Below are 20,379 nucleotides of genomic sequence, written 5' to 3'. Positions count from 1 at the left end.
GTATTTTTCTTTATAATTACTGCATTTGCAATTATTTATCTTGATCTGAGACTGCTAGTTTATGCAGAGAAAGGTCTCCCTCATGTAGAAATATGCCTACCAGCTGTAAAATAAAAACTGCATTTTCCTTTGCAATACAGGTTCCATTGCTTAGATTAGCAGATTCATTTTTGGAAAGTATCACTTAGTGTATTTTTTACAACATTTTAGTTCATCAGAGCTTATCATTACAGTGTGAAGGGAAAAACCCATTTGATAAGATAGGATCACAAGAATTTAAACACATTTAAAAAGAAAGTAAAATACTTGAAAATCCAGTCAGAAAGTAAGGGAAATTAATCTAGGCAAAATTCACAGGTTTTAGGATAATCTTGCATCCATCAGTTTCCTCAATTTTCCTCTACAGCTGTTCTGAATACCATTCAAGATGTTATCATATATGTGATTTTCATGTATTGCATTTTAATGACCCAGCAGAACTACAGTCTAAAACTGTAACTGACTATGACAAGTTAGAAATTAATTAATTACATGCTCTGGTTAAGACTACATAGTTAATATGTTTGGCTACAAATATTTATGTTTCCTCACACCCCTAACTAGTGTGGTTCAAAAATAAGTCCTGTTAAATTTTCCATTCAAAAACCAATTAAGCTCCTTTTTTCCCCCCCCAAGTTTAAATGCTTTAAAAGAAAAAGACACAGATATACAGTTTCAACAGAACAATCAAAATTGTGGGTTTTTCCCCTTAACACAAAAATTTGACCCAAAGTGAATACTTTCAGTTTTCTTTTGCTAGCAAAAGAGGAAGTCTTTTCAGTCTATCAGGCACATTTTCTTACTTTGTGGTTGCGCAACTAAATAAAAATACCAACCACATTTACAGCTATGGTTCAAATGTCTAAAATACATTAGCTAGTAAGCAAAATTAAAGTTTGTTCTTATGCATGCTGTAATACCAAAAACCAAAGTGGCTTGATATCTAAAGTGGTTTGATATCTAAAGACAAGAAGAGTGCACTTGGATTCACAGTTTTATTTGGGTGGTGTAGAATTGGCTTGTAAGACTCATTTTTCCTGATCTTGCAGAAATACTGCAAAATAATTCCTCAATCATTTTCACACTCCCATGGCTGAAATTATTAAATCTATGAAGCTTTTTTTTGTAGCACCTGTGCATGCCACACTGGAAAGGACTAAGAAAATCTTGGATTTACTATGATCCTTCCCACTGGGGATATCTTCTCCCCTGCCTTCCTTATACGTATCTCAAAATACTTCACAAATCAACTGAAACCATTATAATTGCTCAAGTATAACTTTTCAGTGCCTGTGTTGATCTAATTTGGAAAACAAAGACCTGATCTGTGATCATCAAGAAAAAAGAAAAAGTGGTGGAAGAACTGCCAAGGTCATAGATTTTGGCTGGTTTTCCTCAATAAAGGGAAGGAAAGGGTAGCCGACAGGGTAGGGTTTTTTCTCTTTTTAGTTACGCTGTATAAGTATAAATGATACAAAAATTTAACATGCATCAGAATGAAGTCTAAAAGTATCACACAAATGTCTGTCGTAAAGTAAAAAACAAACCAAACTGTAAAGGCAGGTTCTCAGTCTTGAAATTTGTCAGGAAGCTAGACTGAACCCAAACCATGATGAAATCAAACACACTTCCTCTCCATCAAAGACATTTTTTAGCCATCAATACAATAGAAGAATACAGAATAAGAATGAATCTGTTTCTTTTATTGCTGATAGTGTCCTTTTTTCCCCCCACAGTTTTTAAATTCATTCACAAGACATAGTTTAAGTGAATTTATTAAGAGAAACATAGCATCAACTCCCCATACTGATTAGTACTATTTCATAACAATTCAAAAAAGTCACCATCCAAATTCCTCATCTTCTGCACATCTCAGAATTTTTTTCCCTGATGTGTTGAATTTTGTAGTCCTATGCAATTTTTAAAAGTTACATTTTTATTTATACAATTTAAAAAAATCATCAAAAATTGACCCAATTTCCCTAGAAGTGCTACATAGTTAAGATGTGAAATACACTGACATTTCCAGTTCATTCCATACTTATATGCCATTACAAAGGAACCATAATTTTACTGAACACATAATCCCTTACTCAATAAGAAAGCTCTCTGGCTTGGTTTACGCTCCAAGAAATTTTGTAGCATATCCATCCCATCCAAAGATCCTCCAGGTTTCAAAATGAGGTTTCTGTATTTCATACCAGCCTGATAAAAGGTAAAGCAGAATGTTAGTATTTCTTATCTTGCGAACTGCCTCTTTTCTGTATTTGTTGCATATTTACAAATCTACTCATGATTAAATACCTTCTCTCCTTCCAGATTTTCTTGATATCAAATCAGGATACACCACAAGTATAATTTAGATCTGCTGAAGCAGAAATTCAACCTGTTCACGAAGAAATCCCTTTTCTCGTGGTTTTACACTGTTTTGGAAGTTACAGTCACAACTTGTCTGAAAGACATTCTATAAAGCATAACGCACGCACAACCTCCACACAAACTTCAGTGATGGATTGTACCCATGACTGATGGGCAGGAAAAAGGAACCTAACATCCATTCTCTCTTAATTGATGATTTCTCTTTCCTTAATGTCTCTTTGGACAGCAGAGATGATAGTTCAGAGATAGATAGATGTAGCATTGAGGAATAACATGGCGCATACACACATATTATATACATATAATACACAAACATATCTAACTCCCCTATTACAGTATCTTAACATAAGAGACTTAACTCAGGTTTTATTTTGAGGAAGAAACATTATTACTTCAGATAGAATGGAATCCTTTAAAAAGAATAAACCAAGCTTCAGAGACAACAGTAAGTAATGAGGACTTTCTTAACAAGAGGTCATATTTTAAAGAACATATCTGGAGAATTTTGGGCTTTCTGAGATGTGACTATCAATCAGAAAAATATTATTTTGCATGCAGATGTTCCAGATGCTTCTGATATTGAGGAAACAATGTTCTTCCTTTTAGTCACTGTATATACACATATATACTTCCCCCACGCGTCGAAGCTATGTGATTACAGGACTACATGCTTCCTGATAGCTGTGCTGCAAAAACAAGTGTAGGTCTTTTTAACTTGATGGACTTCCATGACTTAACAGCATACCAATTGCATTGTCTGAATTAACAACTGGAAAAAACTAAAATGCAAAAAAACCCCAAAACTACCCAATGCACTGAAGCTTTGCTTATACTTTGCTATTTGCCTTGGTTTCCTGAGCATCAGCAGCAAATGAAGATATTGTTCCTTGTAGTTTAAAAGTGTTATTTGAGTAGACTTGAGTCCTTGCTGTCTCTCCAGAGCCAGCACATTGCTCAGTTCTAGGGAGACTGGAGATCATTTCAGATAATGTGCAAGAACTGAGGAGTGTGACAACCAATGAAGTTAGAATTAAGTGTTTGATGAAGAATTTTTATAAATACAGTCTCTGAAACTAGTTTCTGTAACTTGCTCAAAACAGGAAGAGAGGTTTTTTTCTAACAGGAAGAGGTAAGCCAAATTTCTAAAAGCCCTAGACATAATACCATAGCCGTTTTCCTTTCCTGCTGTTCTGAAGACTAGTCTAAATCTAGAATATAATGAAAAATATGTAACTACAAAAATCATACTAGTGTCTAGTATTTGTTTATAAAAGATTGTTTGTCCCATCCTGTGGAACTCCATTACACTTGCATGGAATGCAAATAAGAGGAAGAAGAACCAATTTGAGAAGACAGCATTGCTCTGAAGAGGGAGGGAAAATCTCCACAGAATTACCCCTGAAGTTATATCAGCATTCAAGCAAAGTGTGTGTGCACACACATATGCTAGAGAGCAATTGACACAAATAATCATTTTTCCTCCTCACTTCTTAGCCTGGACAGCAGGCATCACATTCAAAGAGGCACTAGGTGCCTTGTAGCTGAACCATAGCAAATATTCACTCCTAGCATACAGACAAAGAAAATAAAAATCCCCACCAAAAATTCAGAAGAAAAGGCACTTTCATCCCTCAGGAGAAGTAGAGGTGACAGAGCAATTCCAGCAAATTGTATCTTAGGGTTTTGACTTTACAATCATTCAGAAAAGAATTTTGAGAGTAGGGAGGTGTGAGTGTGTCAGAATAGGGAACTGTCACAAAGTGCCACAAGTGTGGCACCAGCTCTCCCAGCTGCAAACCATTAAGAAATCCCAGCAAGTCTGACCCCTCCCCAAATGCCATTTTTAAGATATGAACAGCATTTTATTAAAAAGTTATTTTATTCTCTCATTTAACTTGCCATTTCTTTTCTCCTGCTCTTATTTATGAGTGACAGCATTGGCATTGAATAAGGAAGAATGATCTCCAAATCTTTCATCACCTCTCCTCTCAAACTATCCAGTTTGCTGCTTTTCTTCATAAACGCCCTTTTGGGTTTTATTGGCCTAACAACTGCATCAGTTTTCTAGCCCCTACCCCCTCTCCTCTGGGACTTCTCTCTTCGCCAAGCTCAAAGCCTGATCTTGTTTTCTTTCTCCACCCTCTAGAGCGAGGGACAGTTCTAGAAGTTCTGGTTGCTGTGATAAGGAACAGGAGGAATGAAGGCAAATTCCATGAGAGGAACAGTAAAGTCAAGCAATTTCTGCTCCCTCCTTTACTTCTCTCGTACACATTTACTGAAGGGAAGAACTAGTGCTGGCTGCTGAATCCAGCAGACAGATAAGAGGATCAAGAACACTGAAAGGTCTTTCCCGTGATAGAACTGCAGCATCTCAACTCACAAGTCTAATACTATAATCTCTGAAAAATAAAAAAGGTTGTGAGAATTGGAAGGACTACTAACTGCATCACTAACTATCCTTTCTTTCTGCTGGAGGCAGAAGAGGCTGGAGAATTACACATGGGGCAAAAAAGCCCAGTAAATCCAGAACCTGTCAATGATTTGAACTTCAAAAGCCACTTGAGAGAAAAACTAAAGAGGAAAAAAAAATTTGCGAGTTATGCTGTGCTGTGAAAGAGAAAGACCAAAACAAATTCAGTTTTCTAAATAACAACAACTGCATAAAAGTACCACACACTTGAGGTACTATTAATGGAAACAGAGCATCATTATCATACAGCTTTCACAGCAGAAAAATACACATCTGCTCTTGCTATGGAGGAATATGGTTTTTCAGTCTAAAATTAAAGAGGAAGGCATTAGTCAATGCAATACAACTCCTTAAAGGTGTCATAACATAATATTGAATACATAATAATTGTATTAAAATCCAAGTGCTCTTGGAAATTTTAAGATAATATTTCTAAAGTAATTAAGTTATTTATACACTTTTTTTGTTGTTGATCTGAACTTGACAGGTACAGAAGTAGTACTTGAGATGTTATACCTATGGATCATGATTATAACAAGTATGTTTTCAGAGACAAAGTGCAACAAAAATCTTTATTAAAAAGCATTCATCACGTACCTTTGGATTCATTATTCCTTCTTGTTTAAAGCAGCTATAAAAAATGTCCATGGAAAACACCTCACTCCACAAGTACCCATAGTATTGACCATCATAACCACCTGCCAGATGTCCAAAAGTAGCTGGCATGTTTGTTCCTTGAAAAGTAGATTAACATTAATTTATTTAAATCAAATGCAGTTATTTTTTTGATGTATAATGTACTTCAACATTAAGAATAAATTAAGGAATTTGTAGCAACTACTTTGAAACTTCTAACATAAAGGGTCTGAGTATGCCTCTAAAAGTATTGGCCGTATTCTGTTGACTACAGGAAACTCATTTTCCCATTTTAGGCTAGTTGCACATCCAACAGAGATGTGACACATCTAAAATGGTATTCACATCATGTCACTCTAAACTATAACCTGCAAAAAGTTAAGTTTTATATTTACCTTCATCTTTCTTCAGAAGACATGATTAAGATCACCCCAAGTTTCAAAGTAATTATTTCAGGTTCATAAAGTAGATTTTTATAAAGCAGTTTTTTATGAAGTATTTTTTTTTAATAAACAACAACTTGGCTTTTTTGTATACCAAACATTATTAGGAAAGAAAGGTATGTTTAATCAACCATTTGGACATGCTATATAAAAGCTTCATACTGACATACCTGGGGTGGCAGGAATTCCTAGAATCTCTGTGCAGTGTTTAGCGTATTCATCTGCTGGGTCAACAGATGGCTTTGTATGCAGTGCCTGGTCAACTTTGCTCAAAACAATCTGACGGAGGGTTAAAAGGCCTAATTGTGTAAGAATATTTAATTAACTATCTTCAAAGTAGCTGGAGTTTCTTTAGCACCTTTAATTTAAAGATCTCAACATGCATTCTAAATTATTAGAATTTTAACTATGGAAAAAACTTGGAGGTATGTCATTTCCATCTGAATTACTTCAGTTACAAAAAGCCGAGGAGCATATTTTTAATAAAGGAATTCTCATTACAGGCTCCGTCTTTTCAAATGTTATTTTCCTCACAGATCAAAACCGAAATAAAGCAGATATTTTAAAAGCAAATTTCGGTATTTAAAATTATATTTTCAGCTGTCTTCACTTCCAGTATACCACTTCATTCAGGGTTTTCACAGATTATAGTAAGTGTATCTACCCTAAGACACTTCAAAGAACAGCAAGAACTGCTACTGCAGCTGCTGTAGGCTTTTTTGAAGAAGTTACAAGATGTAAACCTTTACTCAGATGAAATGCTTATGTAGCTACAGTGCCTGTAGAGGCCAGAAGGACAGGAACTTCTTGTTCAGGATAGAGAAGCAGTATGAAACAAACAGCAGTGTTTTAATGACAAATTGTCATTAAAATGGGTAAGACTATGATATTGGGGAGTCCTGATTACAGAGACAGAGGGGTGAGAGTGACAGAATAATGAGATAACAGGTAATGACAGGAGATCACAATCTTGGTTTGGAGATACATATAAGGTGCTACAAGATGTGGAAGAAGAAGAGAATTAGGACCTTAGGTTGGGAAGGCAGTATATCTGCTGTGAGGGTGGAGAACATGGACTTAAGGTTCTGGAATGAGAAGTTAAGAGGTTGTTTGAGCAAGGCATGACTACAACACCTCTGTCTGGGATATGCCGTGTATGTTCAGTACATTTGCAAACAGCTTTCATGCCTGTCAAGTGACATGTGCAAATCAAATGTAGACAATATATGTAGAAAATACAACACTATATTCACGCACAGTGCCTGCCCTGGGCTACCCGAAAAAACACCTAAACCAGAGAAAACTCTTCCCTCACCTCCCCCCAATTTTAAAAGAGTGAAGTTGGTAGCTAAAAGAGTCATATGGAGAGAAATGCAAAAGTATTTTAGTCCTGTGGGTAGCCTGGAAAATCAGAGCTGCTACAGTTCCTGCAAACAATGGTATCTGTCATCATAGCCTTTCCTAATCACAGAATGGTTTGGGTTGGCAGGGACCTTAAAGATCATCTAATTCCAACCCCCCTGCCCTGGGCACGGACACCTCCCACTAGACCAGGCTGCTCAAAGCCTCATCCAGCCTGGCTGGATAATGGTGTTATCCACGCAAATAAACCTACAAAGATGGTGATAAGTGTACACATAGAAGAAATTTATTGGGCTTGTTGTATTTGCCTTCATTGTTTCCCACCAATTTTTTTCATTATATATTTTTATACATAAACTGGGGGGGGAGAGGGGAGAGAGATACCTGTATTAGCCAGTCTAGAGGCAGCAAGTTTCTCAAGGAGAGTGTCTGCAACACGGCTCTCATCTTTATAATGTCTTGACATTTGCTGTAGTGGTTCTTTTTCCCACACCCAGTTCTCAAACATTTGTGAAGGTACTTCTACAAAGTCTGTTTCCACATTAGTTCCACTAAACCTAGCAAAATCAGTCTAAAAGGAAAAGCCACTGTATTAAATGAAAATTGAAGCAAGGATTTCTAGCAAAATATAAACTTTCATATACCAAAATTTCAGTGTTAATCACAAAAGGAATCATTTGAACAGGTCATCAATGATAATAAAAAATTAATTTTAAAAAAAGGAGGGCAAAAATTCAGATATAGGACTATTGCCATTCAAAAAAATCGATTACTCGGTAGTTATTTACTGCATTCTCTACTGGTGTGAAACAGTATTTCAGTTTTCTTATTGATTTTTACCTTTTAGGTTATGACAGCAATACAAATGTTTCCATGCTGTCTTATGACAATGATATGATTTGTAATTTGTTATAAAATTTTGCTATATTACCCCAAAGTAAAATAATAAACTCCAATTATACACTTGTAAAATTGCTTATTGTATTACAGTCTACTGCACTGATCCAAAGATTTTACTTGACCAACTTATCCAAGCTTTGTCCTGTCTGTCTTCATTCATAAGACATATGGTTTACATACAGCATAATTTTTTTAGCCAGTAATACATGGCCTGAAAGAAATGAATCCTAGCAACTTTTTTCATGAAAAGGTCTCCAAATCTGACACAATCACTTACAGAAGAATCTTCCTTCTGAAAGCCAAGCACACTAGAGCTTTTTTATTTTTCACTTCAGTATTACCAAACACTTCATGTTCAAAAAGCCTCTTTCAGATACTAATTTTGAAGAATTTGTACAGTTAAAAATCTTCATTAAAATATATTCCAAACCCAAAATATTTCTAAAAAGAAACAGTCACTTTTGAAAGACAGTTGTTCAAATGCCAACAGAAATTACTTGATCTCACACCACACTTGTCTTGTAATAAGTCTACCTCCTCTTGCTGACCCAATTTTATTGTTCTTCCCTTCTCAGCAACATTCTGACAAAACATTTCAAGAGCTAAAAGAAAAAGAGACTTCTCTGTTTCCCAAACACCCTCTTTAAGAGCTCTAGATATTCTTAGGTTCTGTCCTCCATTGGGGAATAGATGCCCAGAGGAGTACTGGCTTTTAAATTTACTTTCTTGCAGGGTTACAAAAAAAAAAATGCATGTGTAATATAGGACATATGTTGAACTGACAACTGTGTCACATGCATATATCTTTCTTGCATGTCTTCAGAAGAACAGCAGCAAAGGAGAAAAACATTTGCCTTCATTTACACTTGTGGGTTACTCAAATCCATAGCTGTCACAGCCCAGCCCTTCTTACTGTACTTGCTGAATAGCAGGTATGAAAAAAAGCTAGGAGGCAACAGTTGGGAAAAAATGGTGATAGAAGTGGCTAGAGCAAAAGGCAAGAGGAGTGTAAGATTTGGTTGGCCTCCAGATATCCTCATTTACCCATACACGAATGAACCATGCTAACAAAAAATATTGAGACATTTGGTTTAGGTACTTGAATAACTTTCCTTCCCTAATGGCATAAACAGATCCCCTTCCTGCCCTGATATCTCACTTCCCAGCAGATCCCCAGTACATTACAAGGAGTATCAGTCTCCAAAAGCTGACCTTTACCAGCAGCTCACAGATTCCCACCCAGTCTGATCTCTGTGTACCCTTTGAATTTCTTTTTTTTGGTTTTTGAGTTTTAACATACTTAAACAAATCATCATATGAAACAAGACAGTACTTTGCACACACAAATCCTAGAGGACAGGGTGTTCTTATATGGGACTAGCAAGTTATTGCAGATATGCAAATAACAAGTTACATAAAATACAACAGCAGTAAGCACAGTACCTATGCATGCAGAAAGCCCCCCAGTAGTGGGAGAGACCACTGGAAGGCAGGCGTCCCTGACTTGAGAGCAATTCCACAGCAAGTGAAGTACGTATGCATTGGAATTGTTGTCTTGTGCTGCCCAGAAGGGGCTAGGCAAGACCCAGGCACATCCTCATTGGCATCAAAATGTTGCGGTCAATTTTGTACCAATGCTGAATGTGTCTCATTTATAAACATCTTCCAGATAGTTCAAAAGAAAAAGATTTTAGTTCTCAGTTTCTCAGCTCAGAAATACCTGTCTCAGGCTGAAGATGATCAAATAATCAATATATTTCTACTTTCAACATGATGCAAAAATATCTAAGCAAGTCTAGCTACTTGTTCTGAAGTTTGCTTGAATGTAATTTGTCTAATTATGGGTTTAATACATGGATTTCTATGACTTTGTCTCTTTATTCTGCAGTCCTTGTCTCTAGGCTCAAGGTCAAGAATTAGAATCTTACGTGTGCCATATTTCTCTGATTTTATTAGTTGGTACTTGTTTATAAAGAAGATGAAAGCAGTGCTGCATAATGTCTGGCTTTGTACATAATTGTATGAATTTCTGGGTGACTAAATACTGAAACTTGTCTCTCTCTGAAACACAAAATTTTCTTTATGCCAATAATAAATTTATCATCTGGCAGAATCAAGTTTTCATGTAAGTAAAAATTAAACCAACAATTTCAGAACTTTATTCATATCTTGATGCAAAATCTGCAGACTAGCTTCTTTCTGGTCACTGTGAGAACCCTGACTGTCAGATAGGAGAGCAGAAAATACAATGGCTCAGGCAAGTCCTGTTTTATGCTTTTGATGTCAAGTGATTGCTCCCGAGAGTCCTAAATGCCAAAATGCTGGAGGTGATCTGGATCCACAAATCATTTGCATTCCTAGGTACAGCAACCTTCTAAGATCTAGCAGACTACTAGAAGTAATAAAAAGCCATCTGACAGCTGTAACAGAAGCCACCACTGAGCAACTTCTTTACCTTACACACGGATCTATTCACTCGTCAGAGGTACCCGCATGGCGCAAATGCAAAAGTATATGTTCCTATGCAAATGTTTTTCATAAGAAGGTGTATTCATTGCTGTAGTTTTAAATAAAAATGAAAAACAACCACCGTCCCTGCCTGCCACTTTGAAAATTCATCAAAAAGCTGCATACGTACTAAAATCAGAAACCACCAAAATAGACTTATACCTTGCTTTGAGACAGCGGAGAAATAATTAAGTGTTACACTGGAATTGAAACATCACTAACCTGTGCACATATCTGATGCATTACATGACCAAATTCATGGAAGTAAGTCTTTACTTCATCATGTTGCAGCAATGATGGGCGACCTGATGCTGGTTTTGTGAAGTTGGTTACCAGAGCAGCTACAGACATCATTCTGCTGCCATCAGAGAGAAGACAGCCGGGCTGGAGACCAAAACATGCTGCATGCCCATATTTTCCCTCTCTGTATAAAAAAATATATCAGACACTATCTTCAAACCACAAGCCTGCTCACCAGAATGGTGAACACTACTCAAGAACAGGGACAATCAGTCAGTGCATCTTTAAAGCTTTACAGAAAGAAATTACATCTTTTCATGACTTCTAAGACTCACTAAGTTTAAGATTCTGTTAAGAGCACAAGGGGAAAAACACCCAGTACTTAAATCACATCAGTTTAAGAATCACTGCATCATTTACAAGAATCTGATTTTTACTTAAATACTCAAAGTATAGACGCTTTAAATGTCAATTCTATTTTAACCTGCTACTGTAACAGGAAGGGCAAAGTTCTACCCTCTGAAGCAGTACTTTTTTCTTTCATTACAGAAGACAAAGAAATATATTTCACTGTATTTTCAGTGTGATCCAAAAGTTTAAAGAAAAATTATTTTGAAATTCTTGCCCTAAACCTGAGTAGTTAACTGGGTAATTTAGTCAGAAGAGTCTTACTAACAAATAGTTTCAGCAGTTCACATGACATACAGAAAGGGGGAAGCAGCTGAAGAGGATAACATGCCTATCTTGAAAAGAACAATTTATGTACTACTGTATTGACTAACCAAATTTTCTTAATGCAGAGAGGCCTTAAGTCAATTTATATTAGAAAAGGGTATCAGCCAATTCATAAGTTGCTAGAGAATAATTAAAAAAAGAAAACCTAAAAACAGTCAAAAAGGACTAGCTAAGAATAAATCCTGTCAAATCAGTCTAGTCTCCTCATCTCTGACAAAACACAGATGATGTTCTAAATAGCTACAAAGACAGCTGGACAGCTACAGAGGTCAACCTGGAAGTACATTTCAAGGCATGCTCTATAGGAATCTATTCTTTGTCCTGATCTATTTGATATTTTCTTCAGCAGTCTGGACAACAGGGTGCAAAATACACATATAAAGTGTAAAGAGGAACTGTGAGAAACTAAGAACACTTGGCAAACAGGAATATAATTGATCTTAACAGACTGGAGTAACAGTTCAACATAAATGAAACTGAAAACACAATATTACAGTTAGGAAGGAGAAAAGTTGATAGGGGCAAAAAATTATGGACAACTGACTAGGCAGCAATACTACAGAAAATGAACAAAGTAGTAATTCTTCATAAACCAATATAAGCAAGAAACACTGTAGTACTGCAAAAAAAAGTGTAAACAATCTGAAAACAGTCCAGAGGACAACTTAATGAACATAGTAATAGTCTTGCCAGTGGGACAAATATTTACTTCCAAATGCATTTAATTTCAACGACACCAACAACCCACTAAGACCCATTCCATCTTAAACACGTAAGTAAAACATAAGTCGTAATTACCTTGGGTAAAGGTCCAAATAGAACTGCCCTAACATTTCTCCTGTTGAATTATCCTTTACTGTATAAAGAGTAACGCTGTCATGCCAAACATGAGCACTTTCTACTTTCTCAAATACAAGTCCCAGCAGCTTCTGGTAAATATTCAGTAAGCCTTCTGTAACAGCCTCAATTGGGAAATATTCCTTTAGTTTTTCTTGATCTATGGAGTACTTCAGCTCTTCTGTTTTGTTCATGTAATAATGAAGATCCCATGCATTGATTCTTCCATCATAGTCAAAGTTTCTTTCTTTACACTCCTTTTTCTTCAAATCTAGAATGAATTTCCTTTCTTCCTCAACCAATGGCTTTAGCTTGTTACTCAAATCATCTGAAACAAAGATTGTCTTGTAATCAACTTCTGTGTTGCTTACTATAACCTGTCTTCCTACAAAATACACTCATAACTTTAAGCACATGCCCCAAGAGTGGACACTGGAGTTTGCTATTTGTTGAATAACAGTGAGCAAACTGTCTGCTTTCTTGTCTTAATGAGGTTTAATTGCAGGCATGTTATAAATAATAGAGGAGTCCACATAGGCCTAGCAGTACTGTGGAGGGTTTTGGTAAATTTTGACTTTTTCAAAGACATCAGAATGGAAAGTAACACCAGTCCTATAAAACAACAAGAGATTAAAGAGTTCTTGGCTATACAATAGCTAGCTTCTAGTCTACCAAAGCCACTGGTTATTAACCTCTATAATTCCAATTTTTTCCAATATAGCTTTTCTTGATCAAGAGAGGGTCATAGCACTATGAATCCAATATATTGAATATAAAAATATTTAAGCTTACTGAAACTCCCATAAAGTATAAACTGTCCTTATTCTCTTGTAAGTATTTCTGGACTACCAGACACTTTTTGATTCCTTAAGAATTCAGGTTAACATTCACTATTGGTATCTAGAGTGTAAAATTCAGGAATTGCCACCCCTGTTTCTAGGCAGGCTGTAAGGCACAATATGCATTTACATGACTGAGATCCTGTTTGCAGCTCATATTATGCTAAATTTAGAATATGTCATACAACAGAAAGCTTTTCTTCCTAGCTGTAAGATCAGCTTATGAACATTGATTTAAAAAATGAAGCAAAGGAAATCACACTGTCATGGCTGTAGCTGAGGATATATCAAAAGAACTAAATTAAAGCTGACAATTAATTTGATGAACACTCTCTCTCTACAAGAATTACTATGAAACATGATATTTATGAATACAAAAGTATATGATCTCATACTGTAAGAAGTTAGAGTCACAACAATAGCTTCTAAATTAATTAACCTTCAAAACAAATGAAAAAACCACAATATTATATAAGCCCATTTAGAATTACAAAAATATAATGGATAGAAAAGAGTCCAAACTACTTAAAAAAATCAGGTAAATCAAGATTTAATTATAAATCAAAATTAACATTGACAAACATATGAATAATTGGTATTGCCAAATATGGAGCTAAGCTCATACCACAACAGGAGAAATGTGTCAGAATTATAGGTTAATTAAGAGGCACAGGTGAACCTCCACCAAACAGACTTTATTGCTGTACGAAATTATTTTGGGGGGTTTATTTATATGATATATCAATATACAATCCTAAGTGGTCTCTTAGGACACATTAATAAAGGAACACATACTATTCTGTGGAACTACATAATTCCAGAAAATAGAGGTTAAGTCTATGCACAAGAGCGAGCCCACTGAGGTTCAACAGGATGACTATAAATTCATAAAATGGTCTGTTTAAAATTTTCAAGGTATCTCTGTTTTCAGATCAAATTCCATTAGAGGGGTTTTGAAATCCAAATTTAATCTATCATTCCAGATTTATTTTTTTAATTCAGATCATGGAAGTTGCATCATCACAGACTGTAATGCAGTTGTATCAGAAAAAGACACTAAGGCTACAGAGGCACAAAAAAATTGCAGCTAACCTAAGGGAATGAAAAGCTGCAACTGTGACGCAGCCTCTTGAACTGAAGAAATTGCTTAGGCTGCACATTATTCTGGTTCTAAATTAGCATAAGTGCATTTTGGGGCAGAGAAAGACAACCACTTGCCTATATTTGCTGTCACAAAGCAGTTATTTTCAGATTTGTCTCGTGCTTCCCTTTTTTGGAGTAATTACATTTGTACAGCTATGGTCTAAAAAAAATAATATATATACATATATGCTAGAACAGAGGCAACAGAGTATTCCTTTTCTATTTAAACATGATGGACACTGTGACTTAATTATGTATTTAAATTTATCTTGGCCAAGGAGTTATTTTGCCACACCAGATATAAAAGTATTGTTTATAAATAAGAACAAACCTAAGAAGGCTGTTACGTTATCTGTGCTCTTTGCAGTGTTTACCTCCAGAACAAAGTTGGCATGCGTATTATAACCAAGAAGCTCTGCTACTTTTGCCCTTAGTGGAAGCAATTGCTGAAGAATTTTTGTGTTCTCCTAGAAAAGAAGAGAGGCAAATTTGTAGAGTGAAACCAGAAAACGCATGCAAACATAAGAAACAGCAAACATTTAAAATAAAATATTTTTAGATATAAATATAGGATAATGTAAGTTTAGCTAGATTCTTGCAATTCTTTTGTCACAGCATTTGATTGCAGGTAGCTAGTTTTCTCATTAATCTGAGTCATTACTCTCCCTATTATAATTTATCTGTTTATAGTAATCAAAAGATATACCATTTCTTTTTAGGATAATAACAAATATTTGTTGCAAAGAGTTTATTTCCTTTATCAATCATTTAAATGTGAAAGATAACAGGGAAATGGCTGACAGCAGGCTTAATTGCTTATTAGATCGTGAAGACAGACTGCAAAACTACTGTGCCAACATTCAAAGCTTGTTCGCAAATTTCCCTCTCTTGCCACTTTGACAATAGAGAAAGAGATCTGAAACACAAAAACCCCAGGCTCTGACCTAAATGTGGTAGAGGATCCTTGGGAAGCTGAAAATGTAACTATGCTAAAGGTTTTCCCTGAAAAATCTCACTTTTCCAGAACTGGAGGGGTTTTGTTTCCAAGCACTACGTTCAAAGATTGTCCCAGTTTTAACAGCAAATCCCTCTGACTTGCAGAGTGTTCAGTTGTTGGTGCCATTTTATCTTATCTTGTACCCTTCACATTTCCCAGCATAAAAGCTCAACCCTGCCATTGTTCTCTAATAAATGGTTGGCAAAACTGCCTGAATGAGACTCCTTCTATCCTCTTATTTTTGTACCTGTCTAGATACCTGGTCTCATCAGTGTTAAACACATTATTTGTGAAATTATTTCTTCTTTTTATAAAGTATGTTTCCAGTTAGTTTTCAGATAATTAAATCAGTCTTTTGTAAAAATGAGGGGTTTTTTTTAACATGTCATTAAAATTCTCATCAATATGCAATGTGTTAATTTCACATCTAATCACCTGTATTTTATAATTAAAACGTATGCTTAAATAACATCCCTCATTCTGAAGAATCCCAAAGTACTACAGAAGCTACGATCAGATGTCCTTCTCTGGGAGGAAAGTAAGTAGCTGCAGAACACTGTAGGGAAATTTGGCAAAAGAGCAAATATTAACAGCACCACTGAAACTTTAGGATAGGTACACACACACACAGGTGGATGATCAACTTCTAAGGTCTTTAGATACCAGAATAAACAGGAACAAGGAACTGTTAAAGATTACACTGGCAAGTTTTGATTTTCGTAGTACTTGAGAGTATATTTGAACTCAAATCTAACATTTGAATGCCTAGCTCCATTTTTCAACTCTGCCTTTACCCTGTAGAACAGTCAAAATACAACATACCTCTTTGCATCTCGAATTAAAGGCAGATTCCATTTTTCTCCTGGTTTCTGAAATGCAGCACTTCTTCATGACAGGAAAATAGTGGGGATATTTTAAAGTAATTTTATATTTGTCTCCATCAGTCTTCTCTAAACTCTTAATAAAGTCATCAGGAAGGCCTTCTATAGAATGCAATTTAATAAACTATGTTTACCAGAATTATCCACTTCCCTCTCTTTTTGTGAGATTGTTGCATTTGTTTTGCTGCAATCTAATTTGACATCGGAAATCTCTATGGGAATAGCCCCTCTTTTTACAACTATTTGCTAAAGCTTTTTCAAATCACAACCATGCAAAATAAAAATTGGAAACACTTGTGATGAAAGAGAAATATATGTAAAGCTACCAGATAAAAACTGAATATGACAAAAAAAAAAGTCTGTGATGTTATCAAAGCACATTTTATGCCATGCTCTTCAGATACTGAATCCCCAAATTCTCTGTCACAGTAAATCTCTGGATCAGTTTAAATCATTGAAGTAGCTAAAATACATTGTGGGACAGAAAGTTTTTCCAATAATTGCAATGTATATAATACACCAGGGATTGCCTCATGGTGGAGAACCAAGAAAAGAAGCTGAGAAGTGTAAAATTAAGAGAAAAAAAAAGTAGAACAGATATGCTAACTTGATGCAAGGCAAACACTTCAGGAAGCACAAATCTATGAAGAAATCATGAACACCTGCAAAGGGTAAGTCTAAACTGACTTTGGGAAAGGGTTAAAAAGGAAACAGAGAAGAGCAGAAAACAGCCAGAATTTCACTTGATCATCCCTATCATTCACTGTGTCAAAAAAGATTACTCCAGTAAAAATGGAAGGTTGAAGAAATGGAAAGAGCAAGCATACTACTCACCAAGTTCTTCCTTAGAAAATACAAGAAACGTGTTTTCCTCATTCAGGTTTTTGTTAAAGTCTATACACAGCTCACTCAATATTTTCTTCATTGTCTTTATTTCCTGTATCAGGTATAAACCGAACTTAGTGGAAAAACAAATATCAAACTTGGCAATTACTATCCTCCACATGAATAGTATTTCACTTTTTGCACATAGGCTCTCTACTATCTGACAGTGAATTCCAGCACTGAACAAGTAACATGCAGCAGGTAGCGTCATGCTTCACTCTCCCTCAGTCTCCCTTTTGTCTTCCTTTGGGCCCTGAGAAACATCATTTCTACTGCTCTGACAACATTTCAATTGTGTTCTCAACTCAGAGGGGACTGAACGCATAAGTATATTCTCTGAACAGCATTATGTGCTAATGTTCAATTATTTTGTTTTATTTGAAAAGCCTAAATTACAGTTTTAAGTGTAAAAATACCCACTAAAATCAATGAGAATCAAGGGAGTAAAAATATATGCAACCTATTGAAAAAACACTCCTTTGAAACTGTACAGGTATGGCAAAAAGAAGAGAATATCCACCCCAGACAAGACCATTCCAAAATCTTTTTTAAAATCCTGATATTCATCCATCTGAAACAGTTTCTAATATATCTCATAGCATGTCTCTACCCCTTACTGTCAAGTTAACATAAACACAGTACTTACCAGTAGAAGAATACACACCAAATACAAAACCTGGCAGAGATGATCATTAGTCAAGTTTTTACTTAAATGTAATTCAACTATTATCTCCTTATAAAGTATTTCAAAATTCCTTTAGAGGCATCAGTTGCCCTTAAGCAATGCAAATACGCATGAAACCGTTCCCACTAACTGAAGGATGTGGCTGAAGAATGATTATTTTCTACAAAGGTCAAGAGTCACAAATCAAGATTGTTATACAACATCACTGAGAATGTAAAGAGAATCATGTCAGCATCTCAGATGCTGACAATTTTCCTTCATGATTTTCATAAGTGACAAGTGCTTTTACATGCTCAAGTAAATCCTCCCTTAATGGGGCTTGTGCTCCCTTTAAGCTACCTCAGGTGTTTTTAGTCAAAATGCTAAAATCTCAGGACACATTTTACAACACTGGTTAATAATTGAAATTAAAATAGCTGTCTCTTTGTATTAAGTATACATACTTCTGAAGCTTGACTCACAAATAACATTTTTGAGAGGTCTCTTGGCTAGGAATCTATCTAACTTAGGCATCCTCTGCAATCAGAATATATAACAAAATTCTTCCAGATAAACTTCTTTTACTCTGGAAGGCTAGGAGAGGTGATGCATACCACCCCTATTGACTGAGTACCATCAGTGTCTAACAGATTAATTTGAAAACCTTAAGGTGAATGAAGTTTAAAGGATGGATCTGGATCTAAGAACAGTTAAGACAAGAGCAGTAATTAAGCAGGTCCAAACGCACAAAGTTCAAATACGTGCTTAGTACAGCTATACAACCATTATTTCATCCCTTCAATAGTTTGTCACCTTTGCTTTATAAACTAGTAGTTCATATTTACATTTTGCACTTCTTTAGGAAGATGGAGTCCATTTCTTTTTCCCACTTGAACCGATTTCTCTAGATATCGCTTTGTTTCAGGCTTCACATTTTCAAGATTGCAGACTTGCTGAAATGACAGCACAGAATAATCAAATTTACAAGATGGCGTAAGAAACATACCAAGCATTAAAAGGGTCTGAACAGGGTTGTTCTTTAGAACACCACCATAGTAAAAAAAGAACATCCCAGATTTTAGTGTGAAGGACTTTCCAAAAACAGTTACCTTAAACAACTGTGTTCTTATATTGATGTAGCGTGGGTTTAAAATAATTTTCTTCTACCAAGTATCTCAGCACATTTACATGCTGTCATAATGGCAAGACCTTTTATTTTATGGTACAGTGCACTTAAGCTTTTTCTGTAGAGAAAGCTTTCTTATACATACTTGAAGAAAATTAGTGCTATAAGGTAACACTGTACCATAAAACTTTGAAGGATTAAAAGACCCCAAAAGATTAGATGTGTCACTGAGGGTTATCAGATGGCATAAGATTTGAGCATATACATCTGCTCTTTCAGAACACATCAATCAGTAACAACAAATAAAATAGTATTTCTATGTCTGTGAAATGCCATTATGAAGATTCTTGAATAGTCATTTCCTAAAGCAACCAACATTAAGATGCAAGATACTGGTTGTAACAGAACATGGATCAGTCCTGTAAGGGTCTTCCTTCAAACTGACTACAGCATAACTGTTTAATTCAGAAACTTGCCATTTTGTCCTAAGCTGAAAATAATGCTGTACACATTCCAATTTTATCTTCCCTCATCTAAAAGTGAACATTTAAAAAAGGTGTTAACTTATAGTACTTGTTTAAAAGCATATATTCTATTTAAGTTCACCTTCAAATATGAAGCTGTTGGAATTCGCTCTGACTTGTCTTAACAACTGTCTTGTCAGCTTACCTACATACAATTAATTCTTGACTAGCACCTCTGAAAAGTAAGGACGTTGAAACATGCAAATTTTATGAAAGAGTTACACAACTGTGTACAACTGTCAACTAATGACCTGCCAGCGCAAATTACCTCTCTTCCTTAAAAAGAAAAATATGACAGGAACCTAGTTGTATTCTTAGAGAAAATAAATAAGAATAAAAACTCTGAAACAGATATTTTCCCAACTGTAGTTTAAAAATGATCCACACAATAACACATAAACTATGTCTACTCCCACCAGTACCCTACATATAGGATTAAAAAATTAGTGAAGATTGGTTTTTAGAACCCTGAAGGAGCTTAGAACAGTTTAGCCTTGTTTTAACTCTGCAGAGTCACAAGTCCCAGTAGCATTATGCTACAGTCAGACTAAGCATTAATACAATTGTGCCTAAAACTCTTACGCATGTATCAGTAGTCTACATGCAAGAATTTTTAAGTCCAGTGAAATAAATGACAACAATCACTTCACTTTGTGATAAACTAACTTCTCTACAGCAATAGGCAGATTTATCCTAATTAACCGATATGTCATATGATGAATGATGAATTTTTTCTTTTTAATAGTATCTGTTTACAGATGATTTTTAAAA

At 35.4% G+C, this 20,379-nt stretch overlaps 1 protein-coding gene across 3 annotated transcripts in view; it reads right to left on the bottom strand.

Annotated features, from left to right (window-relative positions):
- Window positions 1–1,075: 1,075 nt before the first annotated feature.
- NLN (neurolysin) overlaps window positions 1,076–20,379 on the bottom strand; it is a 37,247-nt gene continuing 17,943 nt past the window's right edge. The window contains exons 3-13 of one of the 3 annotated variants that reach the window (XM_074569935.1): window positions 18,804–18,911; window positions 17,941–17,970; window positions 17,244–17,346; window positions 16,351–16,511; window positions 14,863–14,998; window positions 12,511–12,877; window positions 10,960–11,161; window positions 7,714–7,900; window positions 6,138–6,266; window positions 5,486–5,622; window positions 1,487–2,244 (exon numbers count right to left, since the gene is read on the bottom strand). In XM_074569935.1, coding sequence (XP_074426036.1) covers window positions 2,110–2,244; window positions 5,486–5,622; window positions 6,138–6,266; window positions 7,714–7,900; window positions 10,960–11,161; window positions 12,511–12,877; window positions 14,863–14,998; window positions 16,351–16,511; window positions 17,244–17,346; window positions 17,941–17,970; window positions 18,804–18,911 — 1,695 coding nt within the window. In that variant the 3' untranslated portion in view covers window positions 1,487–2,109. Of the gene's footprint in view, window positions 2,245–5,485; window positions 5,623–6,137; window positions 6,267–7,713; window positions 7,901–10,959; window positions 11,162–12,510; window positions 12,878–14,862; window positions 14,999–16,350; window positions 16,512–17,243; window positions 17,347–17,940; window positions 17,971–18,803; window positions 18,912–20,379 lie in introns of all 3 variants that reach the window. The other 2 variants (XM_074569934.1, XM_074569936.1) reach the window with 2 other exon arrangements.

Source organism: Larus michahellis, chromosome Z (genome assembly GCF_964199755.1).
Source record: "Larus michahellis chromosome Z, bLarMic1.1, whole genome shotgun sequence".
Taxonomy (NCBI): domain Eukaryota; kingdom Metazoa; phylum Chordata; class Aves; order Charadriiformes; family Laridae; genus Larus; species Larus michahellis.
The sequence above is the reverse complement of the archived record's forward strand: the minus strand, read 5'-3'. Positions and strand labels throughout refer to the sequence as shown.